The sequence below is a fragment of the Danio rerio genome, chromosome 2 (genome assembly GCF_052040795.2).
Source record: "Danio rerio strain M-AB ecotype USA chromosome 2, GRCz13ab, whole genome shotgun sequence".
In the NCBI taxonomy this organism is placed as follows: Eukaryota; Metazoa; Chordata; class Actinopteri; order Cypriniformes; family Danionidae; genus Danio; species Danio rerio.
Window position 1 is genome coordinate 11,762,714 of NC_141022.1, and position 26,474 is coordinate 11,789,187.

General features: G+C 37.4%; 2 protein-coding genes across 7 annotated transcripts in view; one reads left to right on the forward strand and one right to left on the reverse strand.

Annotated features, from left to right (window-relative positions):
• The window catches only part of acot11a (acyl-CoA thioesterase 11a), a 37,072-nt gene extending 22,515 nt beyond the window's left edge, over window positions 1-14,557 (forward strand). For 4 of the 5 annotated variants that reach the window (XM_087239465.1, XM_087239468.1, XM_087239466.1 and 1 more), the window contains exons 11-16: window positions 1,995-2,061; window positions 5,623-5,706; window positions 5,782-5,915; window positions 9,357-9,488; window positions 10,854-10,980; window positions 11,838-14,557. In XM_087239465.1, coding sequence (XP_087095591.1) covers window positions 1,995-2,061; window positions 5,623-5,706; window positions 5,782-5,915; window positions 9,357-9,488; window positions 10,854-10,980; window positions 11,838-11,999 — 706 coding nt within the window. In that variant the 3' untranslated portion in view covers window positions 12,000-14,557. 5 annotated transcript variants of the gene reach the window in all.
• Window positions 14,558-15,134: 577 nt separating this feature from the next.
• The window catches only part of fam151a (family with sequence similarity 151 member A), a 117,987-nt gene continuing 106,647 nt past the window's right edge, over window positions 15,135-26,474 (reverse strand). The window contains 6 exon segments of one of the 2 annotated variants that reach the window (NM_001100095.1): window positions 17,215-18,059; window positions 18,265-18,399; window positions 22,018-22,154; window positions 22,234-22,458; window positions 25,928-26,087; window positions 26,160-26,309. In NM_001100095.1, coding sequence (NP_001093565.1) covers window positions 17,407-18,059; window positions 18,265-18,399; window positions 22,018-22,154; window positions 22,234-22,458; window positions 25,928-26,087; window positions 26,160-26,309 — 1,460 coding nt within the window. In that variant the 3' untranslated portion in view covers window positions 17,215-17,406. 2 annotated transcript variants of the gene reach the window in all.

A 26,474-nucleotide genomic window follows, 5' to 3' on the forward strand; every position in this document is an offset into this window, starting at 1 on the left:
TTAAATCACAATTCTTGTTGTGCAATGGTAAACCTTTATGTTGAAAGAGTGCAAATATATATATATATATATATATATATATATATATATATATATATATATATATATATATATATATATATATATATATGTATATATTTAATATATATTGCACTTATACATTCTGTTTATCTTGAAAATGCTTAAATAATATGTGCTATATGTTTTAAAATGGCCCTCTACTGTAAACTGACACTCTGGCTCTGAGAGAAGAGCCAGTTTGTAAAAAAAGTCTTGGTTTTGCTTGGTTTATAAATAATCAAACTCATTCAATGGCACAGCATCCTCTTTCACATCATCTCATAAACTTGATCTAATTAGTTAGTGCTGAAATATCGCATCGTATCGTGATATGGGTGTGAATCGTATCGTGTTGCATCGCAATATGTCACAAATGTATCGCTAATATATCGGATCGTATTCTTTGTATCGAGATGCGTATCGGATCGGCATTATAGCTTAGATGCCCAACCCTAGTGTGAGAAGAAACACTATAACACACTCAGCTGACCCACAGATGGCGCTGTCGCTTTATATAACTGCTAGAATTACATCTATAATTTCTTTTCTTTTCGGCTTAGCCCCCTTATTAATCTGGGGTCGCCACAGCGGAATGAATCGCCAACTTATCCAGCATATGTTTTATGCGGTGGATGCCCTTCCACCTGCAACCCATCACTGGGAAACACCCACACACTCATTCACACTTGAATTCATACACTACGGTCAATTTTAGCATACCCAATTCACCTGTACCACTTCTTTGGAGTTGTGGGGGAAACCCACGCGAACACGGGGAGAACTTGCAAACTCCACACAGAAATGCCAACTGATCCAGCCGAGGCTCAAACCAGCAACCTTCTTGCTGTGAGGCGAACGTGCTACCCACTGCGCCACCGCCACCGTGTCGCCCCTAAAATTAAATCCATTATTTAGAATTTTTTTTACATTTTAGAATACTTATGTGCTACAATGTACTATATTAAGTATACTTAATCACTGAAATGTCATTCTAATATTTTATACTATTGTTATCATAATTGTACAACAATTTAGTTTCATATTTAATACATATTTTCATTTGATAGATTTTAATTGTATTATTTTCTTGATCTAAAGCAGGGGTGTCAAACTCAGTTCCTGGAGGAACAGCTCTGCACAGTTTAGTTTCAACCCTGCTTCAATCCACTTACCTGTAGGTTTCAAACAAGCCTGAAGGACTCGATTAGTTTGATCTTTTGTGTTTTAGATTGGAGTTGGAACTAAACTGTGCAGAGCTGCAGCCCTCCAGCAACTGAGTTCCACAACTGTGCTCTAAAGCATTTCTTTAGCTAAACTGGTTTTGTGTAAATCTGCGGTCACACTAGAGTTTGAGCTTGCGAAATTCTGTCGAACAGCGCTGTGAAAAGGGGCGGGATTAAACAACGTTTTTAGACATTTAAAAAAGCGAGCATTTTGTCCATATTTTCAATTTCTGTCCAGAGAGGTCCTGTTTTGAATTTCAGTTGGTCTCACACAGTCAAGTGATGCGATTTCGGAGGTCAGAGTTCACCAAGCTTGAATTTTAACTGCAAAACTTGACGCATGAGCTTGCGTTTCCGGACTGACACATTCGTATATATATGAATGGAGTTCTATGGTGAGAAAAATCCAGTGTGACCGCAGCTTCAATAATAGGTCTCAAACTCAATTCCTGGAGGGCCGCAGGTCTCCAAAGTTTTGCTCTTAACCCTAATCAAACACAGCTGATCCAAATAATCAAGGTGTTCAAAAATTGGTTCATGAACACCTTCATTAGTTGGATCAGCTGTGTTTAATCAGGGTTGGAGCAAAACTGTGCAGAGCTGCGGCCCTCCAGGAATTGAGTTTAAGACCTATGGTGTTAATAAATCTTCATCAAAAACAAACGCAAAAAAAGATTTAGTTCACCAAATATCAATATCAATTTTCCTCAGGAAGTACATCATCTCATGTAAGCAGACCGAGGTGCCACTTTCTGTCCCATGGGACCCCAGTAACCAGGTAATTTTCCTCATTATATTTTAAAAGAAAAACAAACAAACTGAGAGTATTTAGACTTTAAAAGTCCAGATGTATGCCACAAAGGTAACTTTAAACATTTTATAAATGAAAATTAAGCAAGAGACTCTGAATTATGAAACTGTCTTGCCATAAATTGTTTTAAAAAGGATTGGATAATTTTCTAAAATATTTAGGGGAATGTTTTGCTAATGTCACAATCAAATATAGTACACCCTGGAATTATTCACTCGAGGGCATAAAAGTTGAGAAGCATGTTATCTAGAGAAAAACATTATATTTTAATGTTGTTTTAAATTATTTCTGCAGCTAAATTAGATGCTAAAAGAGAGAGCTAGAGAACCTTCAAAGGATTATACAGGGGCTTTACAGGTTTTTGTATGGCAAATATTGCACCTCAAAACCCTCAATGATCCACTAAGAACTGCTGTAGAACATTTTTTCACTTTATAATTGGAAAGATTTCTATAATAAAATATCAAATTACATCAAATATATCTAATTAGACATAACATTTTGTAAAAGTTTTGTAATTTTCATATATAGATGATGTCAAAATTATTAGCACTCCTGTGAATTTGTTTTATTTTTCATATATTTCCCAAAATGATTTTTAACAGAGCAAGGTATTTTTCACAGTATCCTATAGTATTTCCTATAATATTTTTTCATCTAAAAAAAGTATTATTTGTTTTATTTAGACTAGAATAAATGTAGTTTTTAATTTTAAAACAATGCCTTGCTTATTAACCTCAACTTGCCTAGTTAACCTAATAGTCAACATTTGAGTGTCACTTTAAGCTAAATAATATTATCTTGAAAATATCTAGTAAAATATTATGCACTGTCATCATGGCACAGATAAAATAAATCAGTTATTAAAACTATTTTGTTTAAAAATCTGTTGACAAAAATCCTCTCTCTGTTAAACAGAAATTGGGGAACAATATAAAAGAATTAAACAGGATGAACAGGATGTCTAATAATTCTGACTTCAACTGTATGCATGAAATAAAAAAGCCACAAAGTGCCTTGAAAAAAAGTGTCATTTGTGTCTGATTTATATAAATTGCTTTACTTTATAAAATATATAAAGTTGTTGGTCAGTTAAAACTGTAAAACGATCACTTCCAATCCTGGTCCTCAGAGTGGTTTCTCTGAATGCTTTACAGGTTTGTTCCATTAGACTGCAAGTGGCCTGTGAAGTGGACATTACACAGGATATTCTGCCACGTTCATTCCAGTTAAAAAAATGTGTTCAATTGATGAGTGTGAGACTGATTTCTATGCAGATCTCATGATTATGTTTAAATAACGGTACATACAGGTGAAGTCAAAAGTATTAGACCTTCTGTGATGTTTTTTTATGTTTAAAGGGCCATAAAACCCCCCACTGTCGGTTCAAGTCTACCTCAGAATTATTTTAAAAAATGCATCACAATGGGCGTGGAGCTCTGCGAGCACAGGCAGGAGAGGGCGTGGTCAGCCGAACAGGGGAGAAGGAGGGGAGTGGACAACTATCGTCAGTTGGCTCACAAAATGAGACACAAACAATGAGGAGACCCATGATTTTATAGTTTACAAAGTTAAAATGCAAAGAAATAATTAGTGATTTAATGCCCAGCTACATTTGTTACTTGTAATTCCATATACACACAACCACAATTTATATCATTATAAAGATAATCGTATTTATATGAGCACTATAAATGAGGACTTCTCCCTATGGTAATCTGGAGGATTTAGGCGAACACAGCAGCACGGCGATGTATCTAAATGTGAACGAACTCCTCTGATAAAAGACAAAGGATGCCATTCTCCAATTCTTTTACTGCTCTGCTGACAAAAATGTTTGCTGCGCACATACAGTTTTGCTGTATCGGCCCTGACAGCATTGCAGGGAAATACACACAACAAACCCCATGGATCATGGAAACAAACACTTATGACCCTTTATGAACAGCTAAATACTGTGCGCTGTGGGTCCACGTATGCGGTCTCACCCAGTCATCAACATAAGGTCTCACAGCTTGGCACTGGCAGGTCTGTCTGTCTTGCCTTCGGAAAGCACACCAGTCATGAATAATTCAGAAGGGTTGGGGCTGGGGGGGGCTAGGGGAGGGGGGTCATTTTGGAAGGGCACTTTCTATCCAAAACTAAAAAGGGCATGTGGACTGCACTAGTTGAGCCCTATGTGTGCACGTGCCTGGGCGCGCCATCACTCCACTTGCAGTTTTGCGCTACTTCACCAATTTTGATCCCGCCCCAAAAATCATTTAATCCCCCCGGACGATGAACTTAGCTGTCAAAAGCTCAAAATTATCCAGTTTTCCCCACAATCAAAGCTAACAGGTGCTAACATTGTCTTAAGTGATGCTCAACACACACAAATCTGTTAAAAAATATTTAAAAATGCACTCCAGGGTTTCTTAAACCTTTAACAGAACAAGGGATTTTTCACAGTATTTCGCAGTATAATATTTTTTTCTTCTAGAGAAAGCTTTAAGTTTTTAAAACCATTTTAAGGTCAATATTTTAGCCCCCTTCAGCAATACTTTATTTTGATTGCCTGCAGAACAAACCACCATTATACAATGACTACCTAACTCGTCTAATTAATCTAACTAACTTAGTTTAGTCTTTAAATATCACTTTAAGCTGAGTACTAGTATTTTAAAAAATATCTAGTAAAATATTATGTCCTGTCATCATCATTACTTTTCGGTTTAGTCCCTTTATTAATCCAGGGTCGCCACAGCAGAATGAACCGCCAACATATCCAGCATATGTTTTATGCAGCGGATGCCCTTGCAGCTGCAACCCAACACTGGGAAACACCCACACACTCTTGCATTTACACACATACACTACGGTCAGTTTAGCTTATTCAATTCACCTATAGCGCAAGTTTCTGGACTGTGGGAGAAACCACAGCACCCAGTGGAAATCCAATGTCCAGGTAGAACATTCAAACTCCTCACAGAAATGCCACTGATCTAGCCAAGGCTCAAACCAGCAACCTTCCTGCTGTGAGGTGATCGTGCTACCCACTGCGCCACTGTTATGCCCCATACTCTCTTCATGGAAAATATAAAAGAATATTAAAAAAATAAGCTATTAGAAATGAGTAATTAAAACTATTATGTTTAGAAATATGTTAAAAAATATATATTCTCCCCGGGGGGGGAAATGGGGGGCTAATAATTCAACTTCAAATATTCAAAGACTCTGAAAATCTTTTATTTTATGTGAAGTAAACTTGTAAACTGAGCTGATTTGCCGTGTGCAAGTGTTTGCAGTGAAGATGTGAACACAGTTGCTTCTTGGTGTGCTCTTTTAACGAGCTGGTTATCTAAGGCAGGTGTGTTCAATAAGAAATGTTTGTAAAAGATGGAGCATGAGGACCAGGATTGAGAAGCAATGCTCATGATATTGGCTACATTTAATGAAAATACAATATATAGTTTTATATAATTTTAGTTTTGTATGCTACTGTTGTTAAGAAAAATAATGTGCCCAACAGATTGTGTTTTAATTTTTCAGGTATACTTGAGCTACAATAATGTGTGGGCCTTAAAAATGCTTGCAGCCAAAAACAACTGGGACCTGATCTCAAAGAAGAACCGTGTAAGCACTGCTTTCTGTATGTCGACCTGATATTTTAGATTCACATTTTTTAACCAGATACTTTTTGTTTTGCAGGTGAGTCTGTATACGGTGGAGGAGAGTCAGAGTCTGTGTTTCAAGGTGGAGGCAGAGATGGAGATCCCAGCACAGAGAGCCTTCACCCTGCTCTCAGATCTCAGCCGCAGACAGGAATGGGACGAACACTATACGTGAGAGTCACAGTACAGGAAAACCACACAGGCTTCACATGTGAGACTGGACCACAAAACCAGTCTTATGTTGCACAAGTACATTTGTGAAAACATCTAGAAATATTTTGTGATTCAAATTTATTATAGATTTTTATTTTATGGCAAACATTATTAGAAGGATAATTTAAAGAACGTTCCATGAAGAATTTTCTTTTGTAAATTATTAAAATATAACAAAACACATGCTGCGTCACTATTCAGATACTTATACTACACCCTAAAAGTAGGAACGCACAATGTATCGGCGACCATATCGTTATCGCCCGATAAATACTACTTGTGGGATTATCGTTATCGATCCGATATCCAAATTAGGCCGATATCTTTAAGCCAATAAATTACGTAATTGTACAGAACTGCCTGTCTCGCGCATATGTGGGCGGAACTTGTTCAGACTTGTCTAGTGCATATGGATTATAATGGATGTCTCCTCACATTGTTTATTCTTTCAAAGTCCGTCCTTTCTTCATGAGGTATTGCAGTGCGTTAATAACTCAGAAAGTAACCATGTTCCTTATCATTGTAGATATGTTTGATTGAGTGCTATTGTGTATATTGGTTTAAATCACCTCAGGAAAAAATATTACATGTGTAAACATCACAGCAGCGATGCACACGTGCTAAACAATATTATGCTCTATGTTTGTCATAAAGTCATCTGTGCTCAACGCTCAGGTTTGTTTTAAACTCTGACTCCGAGGGCAAATCTGCAGCCGCAGTTGAGTAAAACTTACAGCGGTTTATCATAAACTTTTCAACGATCATTTTTCCCGCAATGGGGTATATGCCGAAGCATGCTAATAGGACTTTTAATTTGCCAGTAACCTGGGTTAAGCGCTTCCGGCGAATTGAATGCCAATGCAAAATCCGGCGCGTTTAAGGTCTGTTTTCTTTAAAAATCAGCGATCTCCACTAGCTGAGTGATATCCGATTTAAAGTGGGTCTCAGATTGTACAAGAAGCACTGCATTAAATTACATGTTCCCCACCATATCTTTATAATATGAGCATTTATTTTACCCCAGTATATTCAATGGAGCTTCTGCGTTAGCCTGCCGATTCTGACGGGGGCGTACGAGTAAACAGCTTTTTGTCTCGTTTTACGCTTGAGCAACTAAATAAATGCTAAAGTTTATTTAACTGAATGTATTTTAATGACATTACAACATCGATGCTATATAAGGAACCGTATAAAATGGAAAAAAAGTTCACAGTAACAGGTCACCGGAAGTGTATCAGCATGGGAACAGCTCTAGCTCGGCATATACCCTATTGACAGCAAGAACGAATACAGAAGCGTTGTCTGATTGACAAGCACTGCAGCTACATGTGTTCAAAAGAATCTAAAACGCCAAATAGGATGAATTTATGCCACATTTTCTAAAGTAATACAATCTGTATTTAGCTTTTCACTTGTACAGTGGCTCTGAACTGTCAAAACACCTCTAAAAAAGGCTTTTTCGGACATGACATATTTGTACATGTGTACATCACTGTAACACATTTTATTCAAGACCTTTTGGGCTGGTTTCAGTCCTTAGCTCTTTCATTTTCATTTTATTTAAAATATATTTAACTTGCTTGTTGATTAAATCCCATTTTGTTATTTAACCTATTATTTTTATGCAGCAGTGAAGTTGCATGTTAATTTGCTACAAAGAAAAGGAAATCATTTATTTTGTGCATGCTGATTTATATGAAATTGTGAATATAGGTCTATATAATCACCTTGCATTTTTAAAATTATATCTTTTTTGCTAGCCATATATAACTTTCATTTTACAAAGGCCTATCTGAAAAAAAAAAGATTTTAGATACTTTCTAAAAACAACAAACACCAGAGGAGGTTTGAAATATTATTTATAAAGTATTTAAATACGATGATATTAATCAAATTGTGCAAACAGAGCATTTTTTGGGTGAGTAAAAGCAGAAACTAGGTGACCTTTTTATCTGTCATCCAGTCCTGCGCAGCTCCTCTTTACAAACGCATCGGGGAAAACTGCAATTACAAAATGTTTTCTGTGTCCTCAAACAAGTGTTTATGTTTTTATATGATGTGGTAAAATGTAAAAATGAAATTTTACATACATGTAGAGCTTTATTAGTTAAAATCTGCTGAGATCAACAATATATTGGCTATATTTTATTACTTGCTCTTATGTGCTGAAACACTTATCAATTTCCTTTACTTAAGATCACCAAATATGCAACATCCTTAAATAAAGGGGAATTACCTATTATATGTCATAGAGCCTAGAGAAAAATATTTTTTAGGTCTCTCCAGAGCATTTAGGATAAATATTTGGCGAAGTCTATCAAAACAAAGATGTTATAAAATATACTTCATACCGAGTTATTACCGGAGATTTTCGGAGGTTTTATATTGTGGATGGGTGCACTCACATTGACCCTTATGACTGGTTTAGGTGGCCCAGGATAACATATTACAATAACATGGAGCACACATGAAGCATGGATTTAAAATATATTTATGTATTCATATAATCACGTTCCCAAACCACTTCACTTGTTAAAGGAACACTCCAATGTTTTGAAAATAGGCTCAAACAAACCCCTGATAGGCTTCTCCTGATAAGTCCTCTTGAGGTGAACATTGTTTAAAATCCTTTTAGCTTAGCATAAATCATTCAACTACATTAGACCAACAGCATTTTAATCAATAAAAAGTTTTAATAATTTTTTATTTAAGGCTGGACACTTCTGTAATTACATCATATACTAAAACAGACGGAAAATTAAAAGTTGCAATTTTCTCGGCTGCTATAGCTAGGAAATATACTCTCATTTTGAAGTAATAATCAAGGAAATTTGGTTGTCGCATCATGGTTGATGATATTACGTAATTGATATTACATATTAGTAATATCATTGCGCTCTACATTTTTTTTTTTTGTGTGTGTGAGAAGCATTTTTTGTATTTGTATTTGTATTTGAAGACCAGGGGGAGCCGCATGATTTCTGTAAGATTATCAGATTATCGTTAATATGCAGACATGTGGGAGTTTCTATGGATATGCGAGAGACTTTGGACTCCCAGGAGACATGAGATGTCTGGTATACATGCTATTATAAAACATGGCGCTTGTCAATCAATCCACACTCCTTCATCAGGTTACTGTGGGCCTCAAAATCACTGGGATTTGGGTCCTATTTTAATGTCAGTCTTGTGTTTATATCATTCCAATATGACAGTGGACACACTATACATACCCGCAGTTCTGTCCAAACAGCTCACAAAAGCTGATTTTCATCATAGGTGCCCTTTAAGTAGGGAACAATGTACAGCAAGTAGCTTGATATTATCATTTGTAAATATTCTTTTTTTTTTTTTACCAGTTGATGAAGATGTTTTTTTTTATTTTTTTATCTTGTGCAGTCGATGTGAACCACTCGTTAAGGTGGATGAGGATGATTTCATCTATCGAGTTATTACTCCTTCAGTCAGTCAAGGAGGAAAAGTTCAGGACTTCATTTTACTGGCGTCTAGAAGGCCTCCCTGTGATAGCGGGTAAGGATTACTATGCTAGTGCAACAACATTAGCTTCTTATTTTACATACTTGCCATGTCAGAATTATTGTAATTGAAAGAATCAGTCTTGTGATTGCAGCTATTAAACTCTAGGATTGTATTTGATCCACTCTTGCAGTTTGAGGAACATGCAAATGCAGTTGTGAAGAGCAGTTTTTTCCAGCTTAGATTGGTGGCAAAAGTTAATACGTTTTTTTTCTAAAAAAGATTTAGAAACTGTAATCCATGCTTTAATTTAGTCTCAGTTAGACTACTCCAACTCTTTGTACATTGGTCTACCTCAGTCAACACTCTCTCGGCTACAGTTGGTCCAAAATGCAGCGGCCAGATTAATAACAGGAACTAGGAAAAGAGAACATATCTCCCCTGTCCTCGCCTCATTGCACTGGCTACCTTTAAGATTCAGAGTTGATTTCACTTAAGCATTGCAGAATTCTCCCCCGACCTATGTCAGTGAACTTATTAGGCCTTATAGAGCTTGTAGAACGTTGAGATCCCATGACCAGTTTCTCTTATCTGTCCCTCGGTCTCGCTGCAAATCAAAAGGTGATCGAGCTTTCTGTGTTGCGGCCCCAAAGCTCTGGAAGAGTCTTCCTCTGAACATCAGGATTTCTCCTTCATTGGATGCTTTTCTTCTAACCTAACTTAAAGACTTATTTTTCCTCTCTTGCCATGACGCATGCATGTTATTTTTTATTTGTATTTTAGTATTACTTTTATACATATATATTTCCTTGTTTTTTTTTAATACCAGTTTTTAGTTTTATTGTCTAGTTTTTATTGTAAAAAACTTTAGATCAACTACGGTTGGGTGAAATTGTGCACTATAAATAAAGTTTGCCTTGCCTATCTGCACAATTTAGTTCCAACCCTAATTAAACATACCTGATCAAACTAAATGAGCACTTTAGGCTTGATTGATACCTACAGATAGGTATGTATTCCTAACCAGCATTTGACTCAATTGGAATATTATAGAAATTGCATTCCTAATATACTGGTATATGATACTATATGTCACCTGTGGTGCTTCGCTGATGCTCCAGAAGAAAATAATGCCTTTAAAAAATAAGGGGTTTAAATTTTTTAACATGATGTTTGTTGCCAATTGCCAAATCTTTTTTATTCTTTTAATACTTGGCCTCAGAAACTACAAAAACATTTATACCTTTTCCTAGAACATTAATCAAATACAAAAAGATTCATCTGAGGTTGTGTAAGCCTCCAAAAAGAACATTGTTGGCTGTAATCTAATAATTGCAATAATTGTTACTGCTTACACTGCACAAATTCAGCATAATCCCTATATTTAATATGATGTATGTATATTTGATTGTTTTTTAGGGATCCATATGTTATTGCATTAAGATCAGTTACTCTCCCCACTCACCCGCCCACAGAGGGGTTCAACAGGGGTGAGGTGGTCTGTGCCGGCTTCACCATTTATGAGCTGTCACAAGGTGTCTCTAAGGTAGGAACATCATAAATAGTCCTACACTGACTGGCAACTGTATAAGGTACATCTGTTCAACTGCTCATTAATGCACTTTATCAAATTAGCCAATCAGGAAATTAAAATTTTCATTAACAACACATGAAGAAAAGTCAAGATAAATATTGCTTAATAAATTTATTCTATGTCATTTCCAAACATGTTGTACCTTCAAAGATGTTTTTATAAAACCAAACTAAATTAAGGTAAATAAGAGAGTTTTGTATACATGAAAGGCTTGTATCAATTCAAAGCTAACCGGTGAAGCTATTTTACATTTTTTCACAAAAAACTGTTGAAATGTCCTTAAATAATCCTTAAGTTCTTATCACACATTAAAAGTGTATTTACAATGTATTAGTTCAGGCTCTATTTAATATACAATTTCAGTTTATTTATTTTCTAAAAACGTTAAAATTTTAGAGTGTGACAGGTGTACAATTCAGCATACAACTAATTTATTTCATTGACAAATGTATAATTTTATATATATATATATATATATATATATATATATATTGTGGAAAGATTGGTTAAACTAGAAACAAAAATGATCTTAGACAATGTTTGACTGCCAGAATTTATTTCATTTTAAAATAAGCTGTATATTGAGGTGTGGCGGAATTGACATTTTTTCAGTTCACGATGGAAAAAATGTTTCTCTTCTTATCTAAGTTTGTCCTCTTACAGATTTTAAAACTAGACAAATTGTTTAAACTTATGAGGCTATGTTACGTTCATTTTGAACAAGTTTTTTTTTACTCAACTTCACAAGTCTAAAAGTGCCCGTAGTTGAAGAATGGCCTACATGCTGAATCATCACGTTTCCCCCCCAGATTTCCTACTACAATCAGGCCAGTCCAGAAGTGCTGCCGTACATCTCCACAGACATTGCAGGCCTCTCGTCCAGTTTCTCCTCAACATTCCACTCATGCAGCCAGTACCTGATGGACAACATCGTCAGCACACCTGAATTCACCTCACCTACATCATCATAATCTCCTCGACTCATTAAAAGCGGCCACTTCTAATGCTTTCTAGAATTTCAGTTTTGCACTTCAAGCTACAGTATCTTATGGAGCTCTTGTGGATACTACATAAATTGACATGCTTCTTATGCCACGGTCACACTAGAGATTAATCTTGCGATATTCTGTTGTATGGCACTGCGAAAAGGGTCGAGAGTAAACAAGATGATTAGACATTTTAAAAAGCGAGCGATTGGTTCATATTTTAAATTTCTGTTCAGAGAGGTCATGTTTTAATCTTCAATTGGTCTCACGCAATCACACGATGCGATTTCACAGGTCAGAGTTCACCAAGCTTGAACTGCATCGCAGCAAACTGCGAAACTTGTCGCATGAGCTTGCATTTCTAGTCTTGTGGCATTCGCGTGCTTATGAATGGAGGTTTATGGGGCAAAAAGTGCAGTGTGACCTCGGCTTTAAAAGTAAAGATTTTAATCTATGTTCGAGAGGAGCACACTAAGATAATTAACATGGCTAGTCCATCATTAGCAATCCCACTATCATCCAATCATTTACAATAAAAAAAATCCTATTAGTATTCCTATAAGTCAGTGGTTCTCAAAGTGGGGGTCTGGACCCCCCCGGGGGGTTGTGGGTCAATGACAAGGGGTCGCTTGGCGATTTCCAAAACTTAAATAAATTTACTATTTACTATTAAACTATTTGAATTACCATATTTTTTATTCATAACCCACAGAAGATAGTTAATCATTGTGTTAAAGAAACAACAACACACCAATAAAAATCAGCCATCAGCCTTTAATTTTAATATTAAATTGTAATTAAATTAATAAATGACCATAAAAAAAACATTATATGGTAAATAGGCTGTTGCATTTTTGTTGTCAATATGCTTATTTTTGTATATGCCTAAAATGTGTCTGCAACATTTATATATTTACAGTATAACCACCTTGAAAAATGGGGGTCGCGAGTCACTGACATTGTTATTTTGGGGGTCGCGGGCTGAAAAGTGTGGGAACGCCTGCTATAAGTAATAGTCCAAAAGAGCAAAACCAGTGACTAAAGCCAGCGTTTTCAAAATCATTCGTTTTCACAGATTGAAGAATTGGAGTAGTGTTGACAATAGGTGTAACCATAACAATATCTGCACTATAAAATGAAAATGGGAGTGACACAGTGACTCAGTGGTTAGCACTGTCGCCTCACAGCAGGAAAGTTGCTGGTTCAAGTTCCATTTTTGTGTGGAGTTTGCATGTTCTTCCTGTGTTCACATGGGTTTCCTCTGGGTGCTCCGGTTTCCTCCACAGTCCAAAGACATGCGGTATCTGTAAATTGAACAAACTAAATTGGCCGTAGTGTATGGATGTTTCCCAGTAATGGGTTGCAGCTGGAAGGGCATCCGCTGTGTAAAACATATGCTTGATAAGTTAGTGGTATATTTCGCTGTGGTGACCCCAGATTAATAAAGGGACTAAGCTGAAAAGAAAATGAATGAATGCTAAATGTTTTGTTAGCGAAATTAGTAATTTTAACAAGCTCATTTTTACTCCTTAATTCAACTCCGTGAACGCCACCTTATGGTGGTGGAGGGGTTTGAGTGCCTGAGTGATCCTAAGAGCTATGTTGTCTGGGGCTAATGCCCCTCTTAGGGTCTCCCAAGGCAAAAAGGTCTGTGTAAAACATATGCTGGATAAATTGGTGGTTCATTCCGCTGTGGCGACCATTGATGAATAAAGCCGAAGGAAATTGAATGAATGAATAAAAACGAAAATGCACTAGTCTAAACAGCACCTTTGTTTGTGGACACTACAATATTACAAGACAGTAGAGATTCCTAATATGAACATTTATGATAAACCCACCATAGTCATTCAGGATGAGAAATATACATTCAGCTTTAGGTCCAGTATCAATATTAGTGATTGTATTCAAAATCGATTAATTTATTTAAAATACCATTGTATGTTTTTGCCAGTGTGCTTGAATTTAATAGGCTGAGGAAGAATGACTAATAATAATGTGAAATACTACATATAGGAAAAATGTATCTAACGCACTTCCTATTACATTTTCCTCAAATAAAACTAGTGGGATTTATTCTATCTAAACCCATCTATCAAATGGTTTACTCTTAAATCTGTCTCAAAGGGTTATTGAAACGTTGCATTACATGACATACTTTTAATAATTGGTCTAATTCCTTTAATAATGAGATTGCATTTGGTACCCTTACAAAAGTACTGTACATTACCTCTTTGTGTGATTTTATCAGCCAAGGTAAAGCAAGTTTATTTACATACATAAACACAAAAGCAATTCAGACTGCTTTCTGTAAAATGTCTAAAAAAGAATTAAAATGTCATTACAAGGTACTTAAGTAACAAATACCTAATCTACATAATTAAAATTGTCAGAAAATAAGGAAGAAACAAGTAGAAAGTGCAATGAAAATGTATAGAGCAGGTTGGCATTACAATGCAAACTGTACTACTGTGTAAATTCAAACAATGGGATCCATCATACAGTTTACATTAAAGAATTAAATTGTGTGTTTATAACACTAACATGTTAGTCTTTTCCTTGTTCTATAGCAGTATTATTTTTTGGTGTAGGGATGTATACAAAAATGAGTTTAATTCACAAGTGTCAAACTTTGTTCCTGGAGGGTTACAGCTCAGCACAGTTTAGCTTCAACTGTAATTAAACACACCTGATCAACCTTATTGAGCCTTCAGGCTTGTTTAAACCTCCAGGTAAGTGTATTATGGTAGGGTTGGAACTAAACAGTGGAGGGCTGCGGAGTTTGACACCCCTGGTATAATTGTTAATTGTTTCATTTAATTGAAGTTAATAATTTTTACAAATTCAAGTAGGTTGAACATACAGTAATTAAGTTGTCTTCAAAAAGACTTGTGTTGTTTCAGCTCAATTAAAAAAGGGTAGTTTGATCAAGCAGCAAACATGACTTTTAGAGTGAGTGTTACACACGTTTTATGATTCGTGATGTAAAATTGGAGCTCCTCCAATGTTCTTCTGTGCAGAAGAACCAATCTTAGTGCTCAGTCTTAGTCTGAGGCCAAGACGATTCAATGTACAAATGAGATTAATACCAAGACAAAAACAAGACGCTCAGAAAATGAGTCGAGTACTACAACAGTTCATCTTTATTTCTATAGAAATGTGTACAATGTGTATGGTGTCAAAGCAGCTTAAGATAGACGATGAAAATAGAATAAAAAGCTACAACAATATTTCAGATTGTGAAGTGTTTCAGCATGTCAGACATGCTCTTCATATGTTGATTACCCCTTTAGCTTGGTTTGGTTATTGCCGATTTGAAACAATTCAGGATGGTTTCGTTCTTCAGCATTAATATTAGTTAACATGAATATTAATCAGATTATGTAATTCCGCTGCTGGCCTTCAGCCAATCATTGCATTGTTGATCATGATTTCAAAAATCAATAGATCTGTCCTCACAACAATCACAATGACACGCTGTGATCTCGGTTCAGATCATTCAGACATTTGAATCTGATTTACAAACTTGTTTGAAGAACCAAATTAACCAGAGATCAGATATCAAGATTAAAAGATCCAGGATCTGCCTCACGAGAAAAGTGTAGAATGCTGGTGTAGTTCAAGCTAAAAAAAAATGATTCAGGTCACTTTAATAGAAATGCTGTTGAACATTAGTTTAGATCAGCGTAATACAAATGTCCCTTATGTCCGAACAAAGCAAGCCAGAGGCGAAAGAACCAAATTTCCACCAATTGACAGAAGTGAAGAACAAACCTTCAGAGAAACCAGACCAGTTCTTCTCTGGCTAAACGACATGAGCAGAGCTGGAGCTTGGATGTCGGAGGCTTGAGAACAATAAGCATCGGCGATTGGAAAAAGTTGGGTGTTTAGACTAGCTAACGGGATCAATCCAAAGACTCTGCCTGTAACTGAAGTCTTTGCAGGAATCAGTCTTGTGCTCTTAACTTATCGACTACCACGATAAGTGCCATCTGCCTGGGTTATAGGCCAGATCGATGATTATATGAACATGGGGATACAGAGAAAACATACCATCAGAGTAGATGCCATTCTTTTTGGGAAGCATTCCCATCTTTAATTACCCTGGTTAATAGACTAACAAAAGCAGCGTTTCTCAACAACGTTCCTGCAGCTCTGCACATTAACCAAACACACCTGATTCAGATCATCAGCTCATTAGCAGAGTCTGAAAGACCTGTAAAGTGGGTGTGATGGACAAAAGGAGGCATCCAAAACATGCAGTGCTGGCATAGATAAATACACTAGATGTCGCCTGGCCAATTGTTGTCTATTGGACGAAATGCGTCAATTGCGCCGCCATCTTGCTACAGGGTAGCGCTCCTTTGAAATGAATGCGGGACCAATGTACAGTGGAGGACTGTGGCCATCCAAAGCCAGAGATATACACATATACACATATATCTATGATCGGGAGTTTTCCTGGATGTTAGTATGTAATTTTTTTTTTTCTAATTACGAAAATTATAATTTTACATCACTTTTCTACATTGATGAATCAGTGACCGCACGGGCATTCCTGACAAAAAGCTTGTGTTTGTGTGTACAGAAATTTACTATTCACCCTCCATGTTAAATTTGATCTAATCATGTCCTGAAACACACCTCCCTCTCCTGCTTTCGCTTCTCATACTGACGGAGGGAGCGATTCGCTTGTGAATGAATCCCCCGAACGACTCTTTCACTTACGTTAGCCGACAATAATACAAGTTTCTGGCAGCGCAGCATCTCGTTGTCATATTTCTTTTGCATTGTCTGCTGATTTTATTCAACAAAACTAGCATAAGCGGAGTGTTTAGTGCTAGTTGGAGCTTCTTTGTCTTGAATGCAGTAAGTGACTGTTATCATCAAAAATGTTACCTGATTAGCACGAAAGTTCAGAACATACAAAAACAGAAAAAAACTTAATATTACCTATGAAATGTTCTGCCTTTGTGCTTTGATTTTTTTGTTTGCTCGTTACTACACCCGTAGACAGCGCTAAAGTCCCGCATCTTCACGTAATAACACTGTCTTGACTAGTGCGGTTGAATGACATTTTGTCCTGGGAGCACTGTACCAATGTGGCGGCGCTATTGATGCATGCTTAGGGTCCCTATGCGATATCTTGTGTATATATCTATGCAGTGCTGGTGGTCCACCAGGAACGTGGTTTAGAAACACTGCTTTAGAGGATTGTATTTCACATGTTAGTGTTATATATGTATGTTAGGGCAAAGAGATGTGTCTGTGTTTGCTTCCCAAACTATCTTGGAAGGCTGTAGTGCATATACTGTATCTTGTCCATCTGCTCTTTAAACCACATACTCAGTGAATATAATTCTCCAACGTCTTTTTCAACGGCACGCAAGCTTTATTTTCTAACTGATAGATCTGTTATATGCTCTCTGTACATTTTAGGAATATTATAAAAGCTCCGTTGTCTGTTTGCTGCTCGGATGTCCATTAAGCTTTCAATCCCAGCATTGATGTCTTTGTTCTCTGTCTGATGCTCCACGGTCAGTGAAAAGCGGGGTTGTACTAGGACAAGTCTCCAAGTCTCAGATCTGTCCAGAGCCTCAGCCTGCAGCTGCAGTGAAACATCCTGCCAGGCCCTGTGGAAGAGCTGCACCATGGGCTCCAGCATCTCTGGTGTGTAGCCTTCAACCAAAGCTTCTTTAGGCCAACTCGGAGCCAGAGTCACATGTGGGAAGATTCGATCAACGGTTCTCAAAAACTCTTCTCCTGTCATGTAGCCTTGGATGTGGACAGCTCCGTGGGATATGTCCATGTTGACCCAGGTGGGGTGATGCAGCAAATCTCTGTCATAAGCCTGACGGAGGAGCTCCAGTGAGAGGCTCAGCTGATTCTGGGATTTTATCTGTAAGTAGATTCCCCACAGCTTTGTAGAAGCAAGAATCAAATCCAGGCAATCCTTAAGAGGCATTTCAGACCCGTCAATAATAGGAATGTTTGGGTGACCATCACTGGATTTTACTGGAATCACCAGCATTCCTCCAGGACTATCTGAAATGACAACAAAAAAGTATTATATTTTAACAGGATCTATGCATTTAAACTGTATCAATCCAGAGAAGCTGTAGAGGAATCATTGAATGTTTTTTAAGCCATTATTAATGTAAAAACAAAAGTGTTGGAAGAACCCCTCGGTAACACTCTTGTTTTTCCATTGTTATTTGATTGAGAGCGCTATAAAGGGTTAAAATGACACCTTCAAGCAGAGATAGTAAGGAATCTTTATCATTCACTGTGTCCCACTGGATGTTGAGTCCATCACTGTCTGCTGGTCTGAAATAGTCAACAATGTCTCCACCAGGATAGAATCTTCTGGGTCTGTCTTTAATCTCTAAGAAAACACAACAGCAGATCTTGTAATATACGAAATAAATACACTCATATAAAACTTATGTCCAAAACTGAGAAGCAATATTATAAAACTTATAACACAATAAAGTCTGTTTTAATCCAAAAAGATTAAATAAACCTTTTAAAAATGTTGTTTTGATCAATGAAATTGAATAAAACTTTCAGCTTTCGGCTGGTCAAAATAACAAATTCATGTGAAATACTGGAAGATGATTAAAAATCGAAATGAAAAAATGTTTTGCCAAATTAAAAAAAAATTTATTCATATTAAAAGGACTTGATTTTGCTGGTGCAGTTTTGCAGAATTTTAGCTTTTAAAAATAGTTCCCAATAGTATTGTTTCTCAGGGATGTCACAGAAGGACCATTTGAGTTCTTAAGAAAAAAAAACTTTAATTTATAAAAAGAATTGGGTCTATAAAAATCTATCTATCTATCTATCTATCTATCTATCTATCTATCTATCTATCTATCTATCTATCTATCTATCTATCTATCTATCTATCTATCTATCTATCTATCTATCTATCTATCTATCTATCTATCTATCTATCTATCTATCTATCTATCTATCTATCCATCCATCCATCCATCCATCCATCTCTCTCTCTCTCTCTCTCTCTCTCTATATATATATATATATATATATATATATATATATATATATATATATATATATATATATATATATATATATATATATATATATACACATACACATATGTGCACCTACAGCACAGGAAAAGCAACTGAACATCAAGACCTGATACAGTGTGCTTTCCTTGCATCATAAAAAGCGTCTTTTCTAAAGTCAACAAAAATGCAGTGTGTTTTTAGTTTTTTTTTTCTGAACTAAAAGCAAGTTCTACACCCAACATCAAAAACTTCATTACCATTAGCCCTCTAATTTTTCAACCAAGACATTTTTTTTTAATTGCATTTCTTAACTCTTAATGTCGCTAGTTAACGCACTCAATGCATTTTTCCCACCACATCCCACAATGGTTGATATGTCGGTTTATGGTAAAAGTAGAAGAATTAATACATATACTACAAAAATTCCGAAAATATAAAGTTTAAGAGCAATTTATTTTTTTAAATATTCAAAATAAAACATTTTTGAAAACTTAATCATCTTTATTTTTAAGTATGCTATAAAATATTTCAGATTCTCATTTAACATGTCTTTTATTTTTATTTTTTATTTATTTTTTTTTTACAATAAAACCAAAATCAAGTGTAGTAGTGCAACAGGATTATGTTTGTTTGATTTGTTTGTAAACCAACAATGCTGTGTGTGTAAGTCAATATTTAACACATTCATTCATTCGTTTTCTTTTTAGCTTAGTCCCTTTATTAATCTGGGGTCTCCACAGCGGAATGAACCGCCAACTGTTTTGAGCAGCGGATGCCCTTCCAGCTGCAACCCATCACTGGGAAACATCCATACACACATACACTACAAACAATTTACTTTAATTTATGCACAACTGACCCAGCTGAGGCTCGAACCAGCGACCTTCTTGCTGTGAGGCGATCGTGCTACCCACTGTGCAAATGACATGTGCTGCTTTGAGAAAGTCCCTTATATGGAGCTGGTTTGGGCGTGTATTATGCAAATTACAAACCTTGTTCAGGTGGACGCTAATATAGAACAGAGTCATAGAGCCCTATCATACACCAGCGCAATGCGGCGTGACGCAATTGTTGTTTGCTAGTTACAGCTTGGCGCAAGAGTCGTTTGAAAGTTTTGAGCCACGCTGTTTAAATAGCAAATGCATTTGCGCTTATATGTGCGCCCATAGGTGTTCTGATCTAAAAAAGGAGGCGTGTTGAGGAGCATTGCTATTTTGAGGAACTATAATAGACTGTTCAATAGACCAGTACAAAGCCGGTCTAAAGTCCAGTGCAGAGCGCGTTAGTGGTGTGCCTGGCTTACACACTGCTTAATAAAGACAGGATGTACAGCAATACACAAATATCTTTACATATGAAAAATAATTCAAATATTAAGGATGTATATATATATATATATATATACATATATATACCTTTATAGGATATAATATGGATATATAGGATATAAATATAAAGGATTTAAATATTACAAAACATTATTTTCTATCCTACATAAATATAAAAACCATACTTTCAAGCCTTCTTCATCTCGGGATAGGCTTTTTCAGTTTATTCATAACAATTTGCTTTTATAAAGTTATTATTATTAGCAGTATTATTTATTATATGCATATTTATATTTGTTTTAATAAAAACAAGCTTAGTTTTGTCCACCTGACAGGTTTTAGACCGTATGGGGTACAGCATGTGTATTTGGATATAACTCAGTTTTTTGAGCACACTTTGTTGTTATTATTGTTCATTTATTTGTTTGCTGGAAATTAGAACTGAATTTAGAAACAGTTTTGAAACAAATCTTTGCTCCTAAAAAACGAAATTAATTATTTATAGGCCAATGGATTTCTGTGCGTACAAGGTTTCCCTATCCACAAGGACTGAAAGTGAAAGTAAAGAATGAGGAGGCTCATCTCTCATTCACGCCTGTAGATGCTCTGTTTAACTGTTTTCTTGCTAGTGAAACGCTCAGTTTTCCCACTCACAAAGTCTGCGTGACGCAACTGACACTTAAAGAGAATGGGAGAAGAGGCTCTGATTGGTTTCTTCTCAAATCACAACCTATAACTCATTAAGCAAATAAGCTCAACCCTGTTAGACCATGCGCCACGGCGCAAAGTGGATTTTTCCGTCTCTTAAATAGCAAAAGTGGATTCTGACACGCACTTAATGCATTTGCGCCCTGCGCTTCGCACTTTGCCCATGGGTTGTTAAAATAGAGCTCACCCTCTCCAAATACACTAACAAAAGAACAAGTTTAAGAACAAACTCATGTGTGTACGCACATGTTGTGTGCTCGTTGCAAAGTTTTCATGAGAAGTTCAAATGTGCACATAATTATGAAAAACGTACACAATTATTAGTGAATGAGACCCAGTGTTGTTCTCCTGTGAAAAATATAATGATTTAGAACGTTTGCCACAATAAATAAAGGCTGATAATTGAACTGATGCAAATAAAGAACTGTACATGATTCATTCATTCATTTTCTTTTCGGCTTAGTCCCTTTATTACTCAGGGGTCCCTAAACGGAGTGAACCGCCAGCTTATCAAGCATATGTTTTGAATCTTTTGCTACTTACGCATCAGATGCCCATCCTGCACTGGGAAAAACCCATAAACTCTTGCTTTCACACACATACACTACGGCCAATTTAGCTTATTCAATTCACCTACACCGCATGTCTTTAGACAGTGGAAGAAACACCCAAAGGAAACCAAGGCCAACACGGGGAGAACATGCAAACTCCACACAGAAATGCCAACTGACCCAGCCGGGGCTTGAACCAGTGACCTTCTTGCTGTGAGGCATTTAGTATTTATTTAGTATTTAGTATAGTTTTATTTGTAAAACATTTAGTTTCAACCAAAGCCAGTAAATAAATAACAAACCTCTAATATTATCAGATAAGGAAATATTGTGGATTACATGTGAAGTGTGGTACAGTATGCAAGACGTCACTCACTTGCAGCTTCTCTGAACTGTGAGAGCACAGGCTCATAGATGTCATAGTAGATGCGCTTAGGGTTGCTGTTGTCTCTAATGAAGAGGAGATCATTTAAATTGGGATTTTCCTTTCCTTGCCACAGGGTTAAACTGTACCTGCATCATAATCGAGACAAAATATGGACATTGCCTTCATCTCCCACTCTGAAATGTTTGAGGTGACCTTTAGTTATACCTTGAAGACTGACTGAGCAGCCAGCTCAGATGCGGCCAGCCATTCTTGGCCATCAGAGCATGAACAGGGAAGGTGATTTTCTGTGGAAGGTGTCTTATGGTGGAGTACATCTGCTCCACCATACTGCGCGTGTAAGTCACATTGGGGAAGATGGAAAGATAAAGAACCTTCCATCCTGGAGAGATGGTGACGTCAGGAAATTTTAGCTGAATGAGCTCAAAAAACCTGGAAAAAAAACAACATCTGAAAACCGACCCCAATCAGACACAAGCTAGCTAATCAAGCTCTTACTAGGCTTTCTAGAAACATCTGTGCAGGTCTTTTGGGGCAAGTTGAAGCTAAAATCTGCAGGACAGTTTGAGAACCCTTATGAATTGTATTGGCTGGTATTAAAGGTTGGTTAAGCAGTTCAGGTCTCCAAAAATATTTGTTGCAGTTTTTGATCATTTAAGTTCATTGGATTGACTATTTAAATATCAGAAGATATTATCCATGCACTTACAGGATAAAATTGCTACTTTTTACTGTCCTTAAGTGTGTTTCTGGTCACTATCAATGCATTGTCATTTTGACAAAAATAGACCCAGCGCCAAAACAATAGCGACTGTTTTAGCTCTGCTTATGCTACGGCCTGCACTATGAAAGCTTTAATCTGTTAACATTAATTCATTTATTCATTCATTTTCTTTTCAGCTTAGTCCCTTTATTAATTTGGGATCGCCACAGCGGAATGAACCGTCAACTTATCCAGCATATGTTTCATGCAGCAGATGCTCTTCCAGCTGCAACCCATCTTGGGGAAACATCCATACAATCTTATTAACACACAAACACTACGATTAATTTAGCCTACCCAATTCATCTTGACCACTTGTCTGGACTGTGGGGGAAACCGGAACACCTGTAGAAAACCCACGCGAACGAAGGGAGAACATGCAAACTCCACATAGAAACGCCAACTGACCCAGCCGAGGCTCGAACCAGCGACCTTCTTGCTGTGAGGTGACAGCACTACCTACTGCACCACTGCATCACCCTTAATCTGTTAACAAACAATGCCTATGCTTTGGTTGCATTTGTAGTGTGAAAGAGGCTTAAAGGGAACCTATCATGCCTCTTTTTACAAGATATAACCTCTAATCTCCATAGTGACTATATGTGAAGTTTCAGCTCAAAATACTCTCCAAATAATGTTTTAGAACTCTTTAAATTGCTCCTTTGGCTTTGATCCTAATTGAGCCAGTTTGTTGACTGTTGCTGCTTTAGAGCTACAAACTCCAACGTGCCTATATAACATGAAATCAGCTTTTATAATGCCAAAGTCGACCACTTTCTTCTGGTTGTGATCAACCGAGGAAGAAGCAGCGTCATATAATTATACTATATATATTTTTATGTTCTGTTATAATCATGCTCTGTGTAGTCTAATAAAATGCAAAACATAACAGGTGTTTCCCGGTTTTCTATAAAAACAATTTGAAGGTGTATAACATCGTTAGCATGGTGACACAGGACAGTCTGTGTCACTTGTTAAAATTCTCATCTCATCTCACCTAATTTTCATAAACTTTTCTGGAGCCTTCTCGCAGGTGTGTTTTCATTCCAGCCCTTCTCAAAAAGTTGAGTTCCAGAGCCCCAGCTGTGTGTGGAGGTGAGTCCAACTATCTCTAGTCAGTACTCCCGCACAAGCTCAGGCTCCTTCCCTCCCAGTGAGGTGACATTTCATGTCCCAAGAGCTAGTTTCTGTGCCCATGCTGTGACGATTGAGTTGTTGTGATCCTAACCTTCGACCACTACCCGTTCCACAATGCACTGGCCCTTATGGCTGCCCCTGTGGCTGATGAGCCTGCAGGAGGATGGTCCCACGTCGCTCCTTCGGGCCGAGCCCTACCAGGTTCCGTGGGACAAAACCCGGCCACCAGGCGCTCACATATGAGCCCCAACCCCAGGGTGGGGCCCCGGCTGTGCCATACCGCGCGACATCACAGTCTCCCTTTTGTTATATTTGGAATATGCCGGCAGTTAGCAACTCTCACATGGTCACCCACTGAAGCTAAGCAGGGCTGCGCCCGGTCAGTACCTGGATGGAAGACCACATGGGAAAGCTAGTTTTCTGCCGGAAGTGGTGTTAGTGAAGCCAGCAGGTGGCGCCCAACCTGCGGTCTGAGTGGGTCCTAATGCCCCAGTATCGTGACGGGGACTCTATACTGCTCAGTGAGCGCCGTCTTTCGGATAAGACATTAAACCGAGGTCCTGACTCTCTGTGGTTACCAAAAATCCCACGATGTAGGGGTTTCACCCCAGCATCCTGGCTAAATTTGCCTACTGGCCTGTCCATCATGGCCTCCTAACCCTCCCCATATCATAATTGGCTTCATCACTCTGTTTTCTCTCCACCAATCAGCTGGTGTGTGGTGTGCGGTCTGGTGCAAAATGGCAGGTCATGCAGGTGGATGCTGCACACATGGTGGATGCTGCACACATGGTGGGCGATGAGGAGATTCCTCCCTATGTGTAAAGCGCTTTGAGTGCCCAGAAAAGTGCTATATAAATGTAAGGAATTATTATTATTATTAATTATTATATCCATAAGGGTTTTTCGAACTGCACTTAGTCTGACCTGTCACCTAAGACCTTTTTGCCTTGGGAGACCCTAAGAGGGACATCAGCCCCCGACAACATAGCTCTTAGGATCACTCAGGCACTCAAACCCCTTCCACCTCGATAAAGTGGCGGGTCATAGAGAAGCTGATCTAAGGAGTAAAAATTAGCGTGTTAAAATTGCTTATTTCGCTAGCAAAACATTTAACATTCACTCCTTCATTTTCTTTTCGGTTTAGTCCCTTTATTAATCTGGGGTCACCACAGCGGAATGAACCACTAACTTATCAAGTATATGTTTTACACAGCGGGCAACCCATCACTGGGAAACATCCATACACACTCATTTACACATACACTACAGCCAATTTAGTTCACTCAATTGAATTCACCTATACCACATGTTTTTAGACTGTAGGGGAAACATGAGTACATGTAGAAAATCCATGCAAACACGGGGAGAACATGTAAACTCCTCACAGAAATACCAACTGAACCAGCCGGGGCTCGAACCAGCAACCTTCTTGCTGTGAGGCGATTGTGCTACTCACTGCGCCACCGTGCTGCCCAACATTTAACATTGTTCTGATTTACATAGATTAAAACTATCATTTCAAAGATGTCCAAATGTTACTGTTCATACGCATCAGCTGCCGACCGGAAGTCCTAAGCATTCTCCTTGAGCATACACGCAAAGCATAATGGGGAATTTTGCGTTCTAAGAAAAAGGTTTATAGGTAAACTGAAATGCAGACAATATAAACACAGATATACACAATTACTCTCTGACTGCTCTTCTGGACTATTGCATATTGTTCCCTGATTCATCAAACCCCTTATGACCATTACACTGACGGGAATCGGGAACTATTTTATGAATGCCTGCAACATATTTACATGCCATTAAGCGTAACTGGTCACATATCTTGTGTTTTTATGTATAATACTGACAGAGATAGTTTTTCTGAAACTTAGTAAAAACGGATTTCTGTATGAATAATTATTCTGCAACACTGTTTTAAAACAAAACATGCACTAGTGTGAATGCAGCCTAAAAAGCAATTAATTGTTAGCAATAAAATGCAACTCTTACTCTGAAGCATTGACCACTGGCCAGAACTCAGGGACATTAGGACCAGGAAGAATATCTGCATTTATCCACACCGGCCTGTTGATCCCCGTTTGGTTTTTCGCTCTCAGCAGATCCAATGAGGGCTCCACAGCACTGATACTCTTAAAATCCAGCTTTACCCCTAATGAAGGACAGCCACATAGCAAATGTTCGCAATGTCATCAGAGTATGAAAAACAGACAATGTTGTTTACCTTTCTTTGACTTGAGCACAGCATCCAGCCATTCCTCCAGAGTGTTGTCACTGTAAATGTCTGGCGGATGGGCCATGATGGGAATATTGGTTTCATTGACTGTGTTATGACCTTGTACATTTACATCAGCCTCTAGGATCATCACATCACCTGCAATGTAAACAGTTACACAGCACAAAATGATTTTTCTACTAAGAGGTTTTGTCTTGTTTCTAGTCCAAATATCTAATAGTTCTTAAATCAAGAAGCATTTTCTAGACTAGATTTATTTTTCATAAAAAAGCTATTTTTAAGCAAGTTTTAAAAATAACAGGC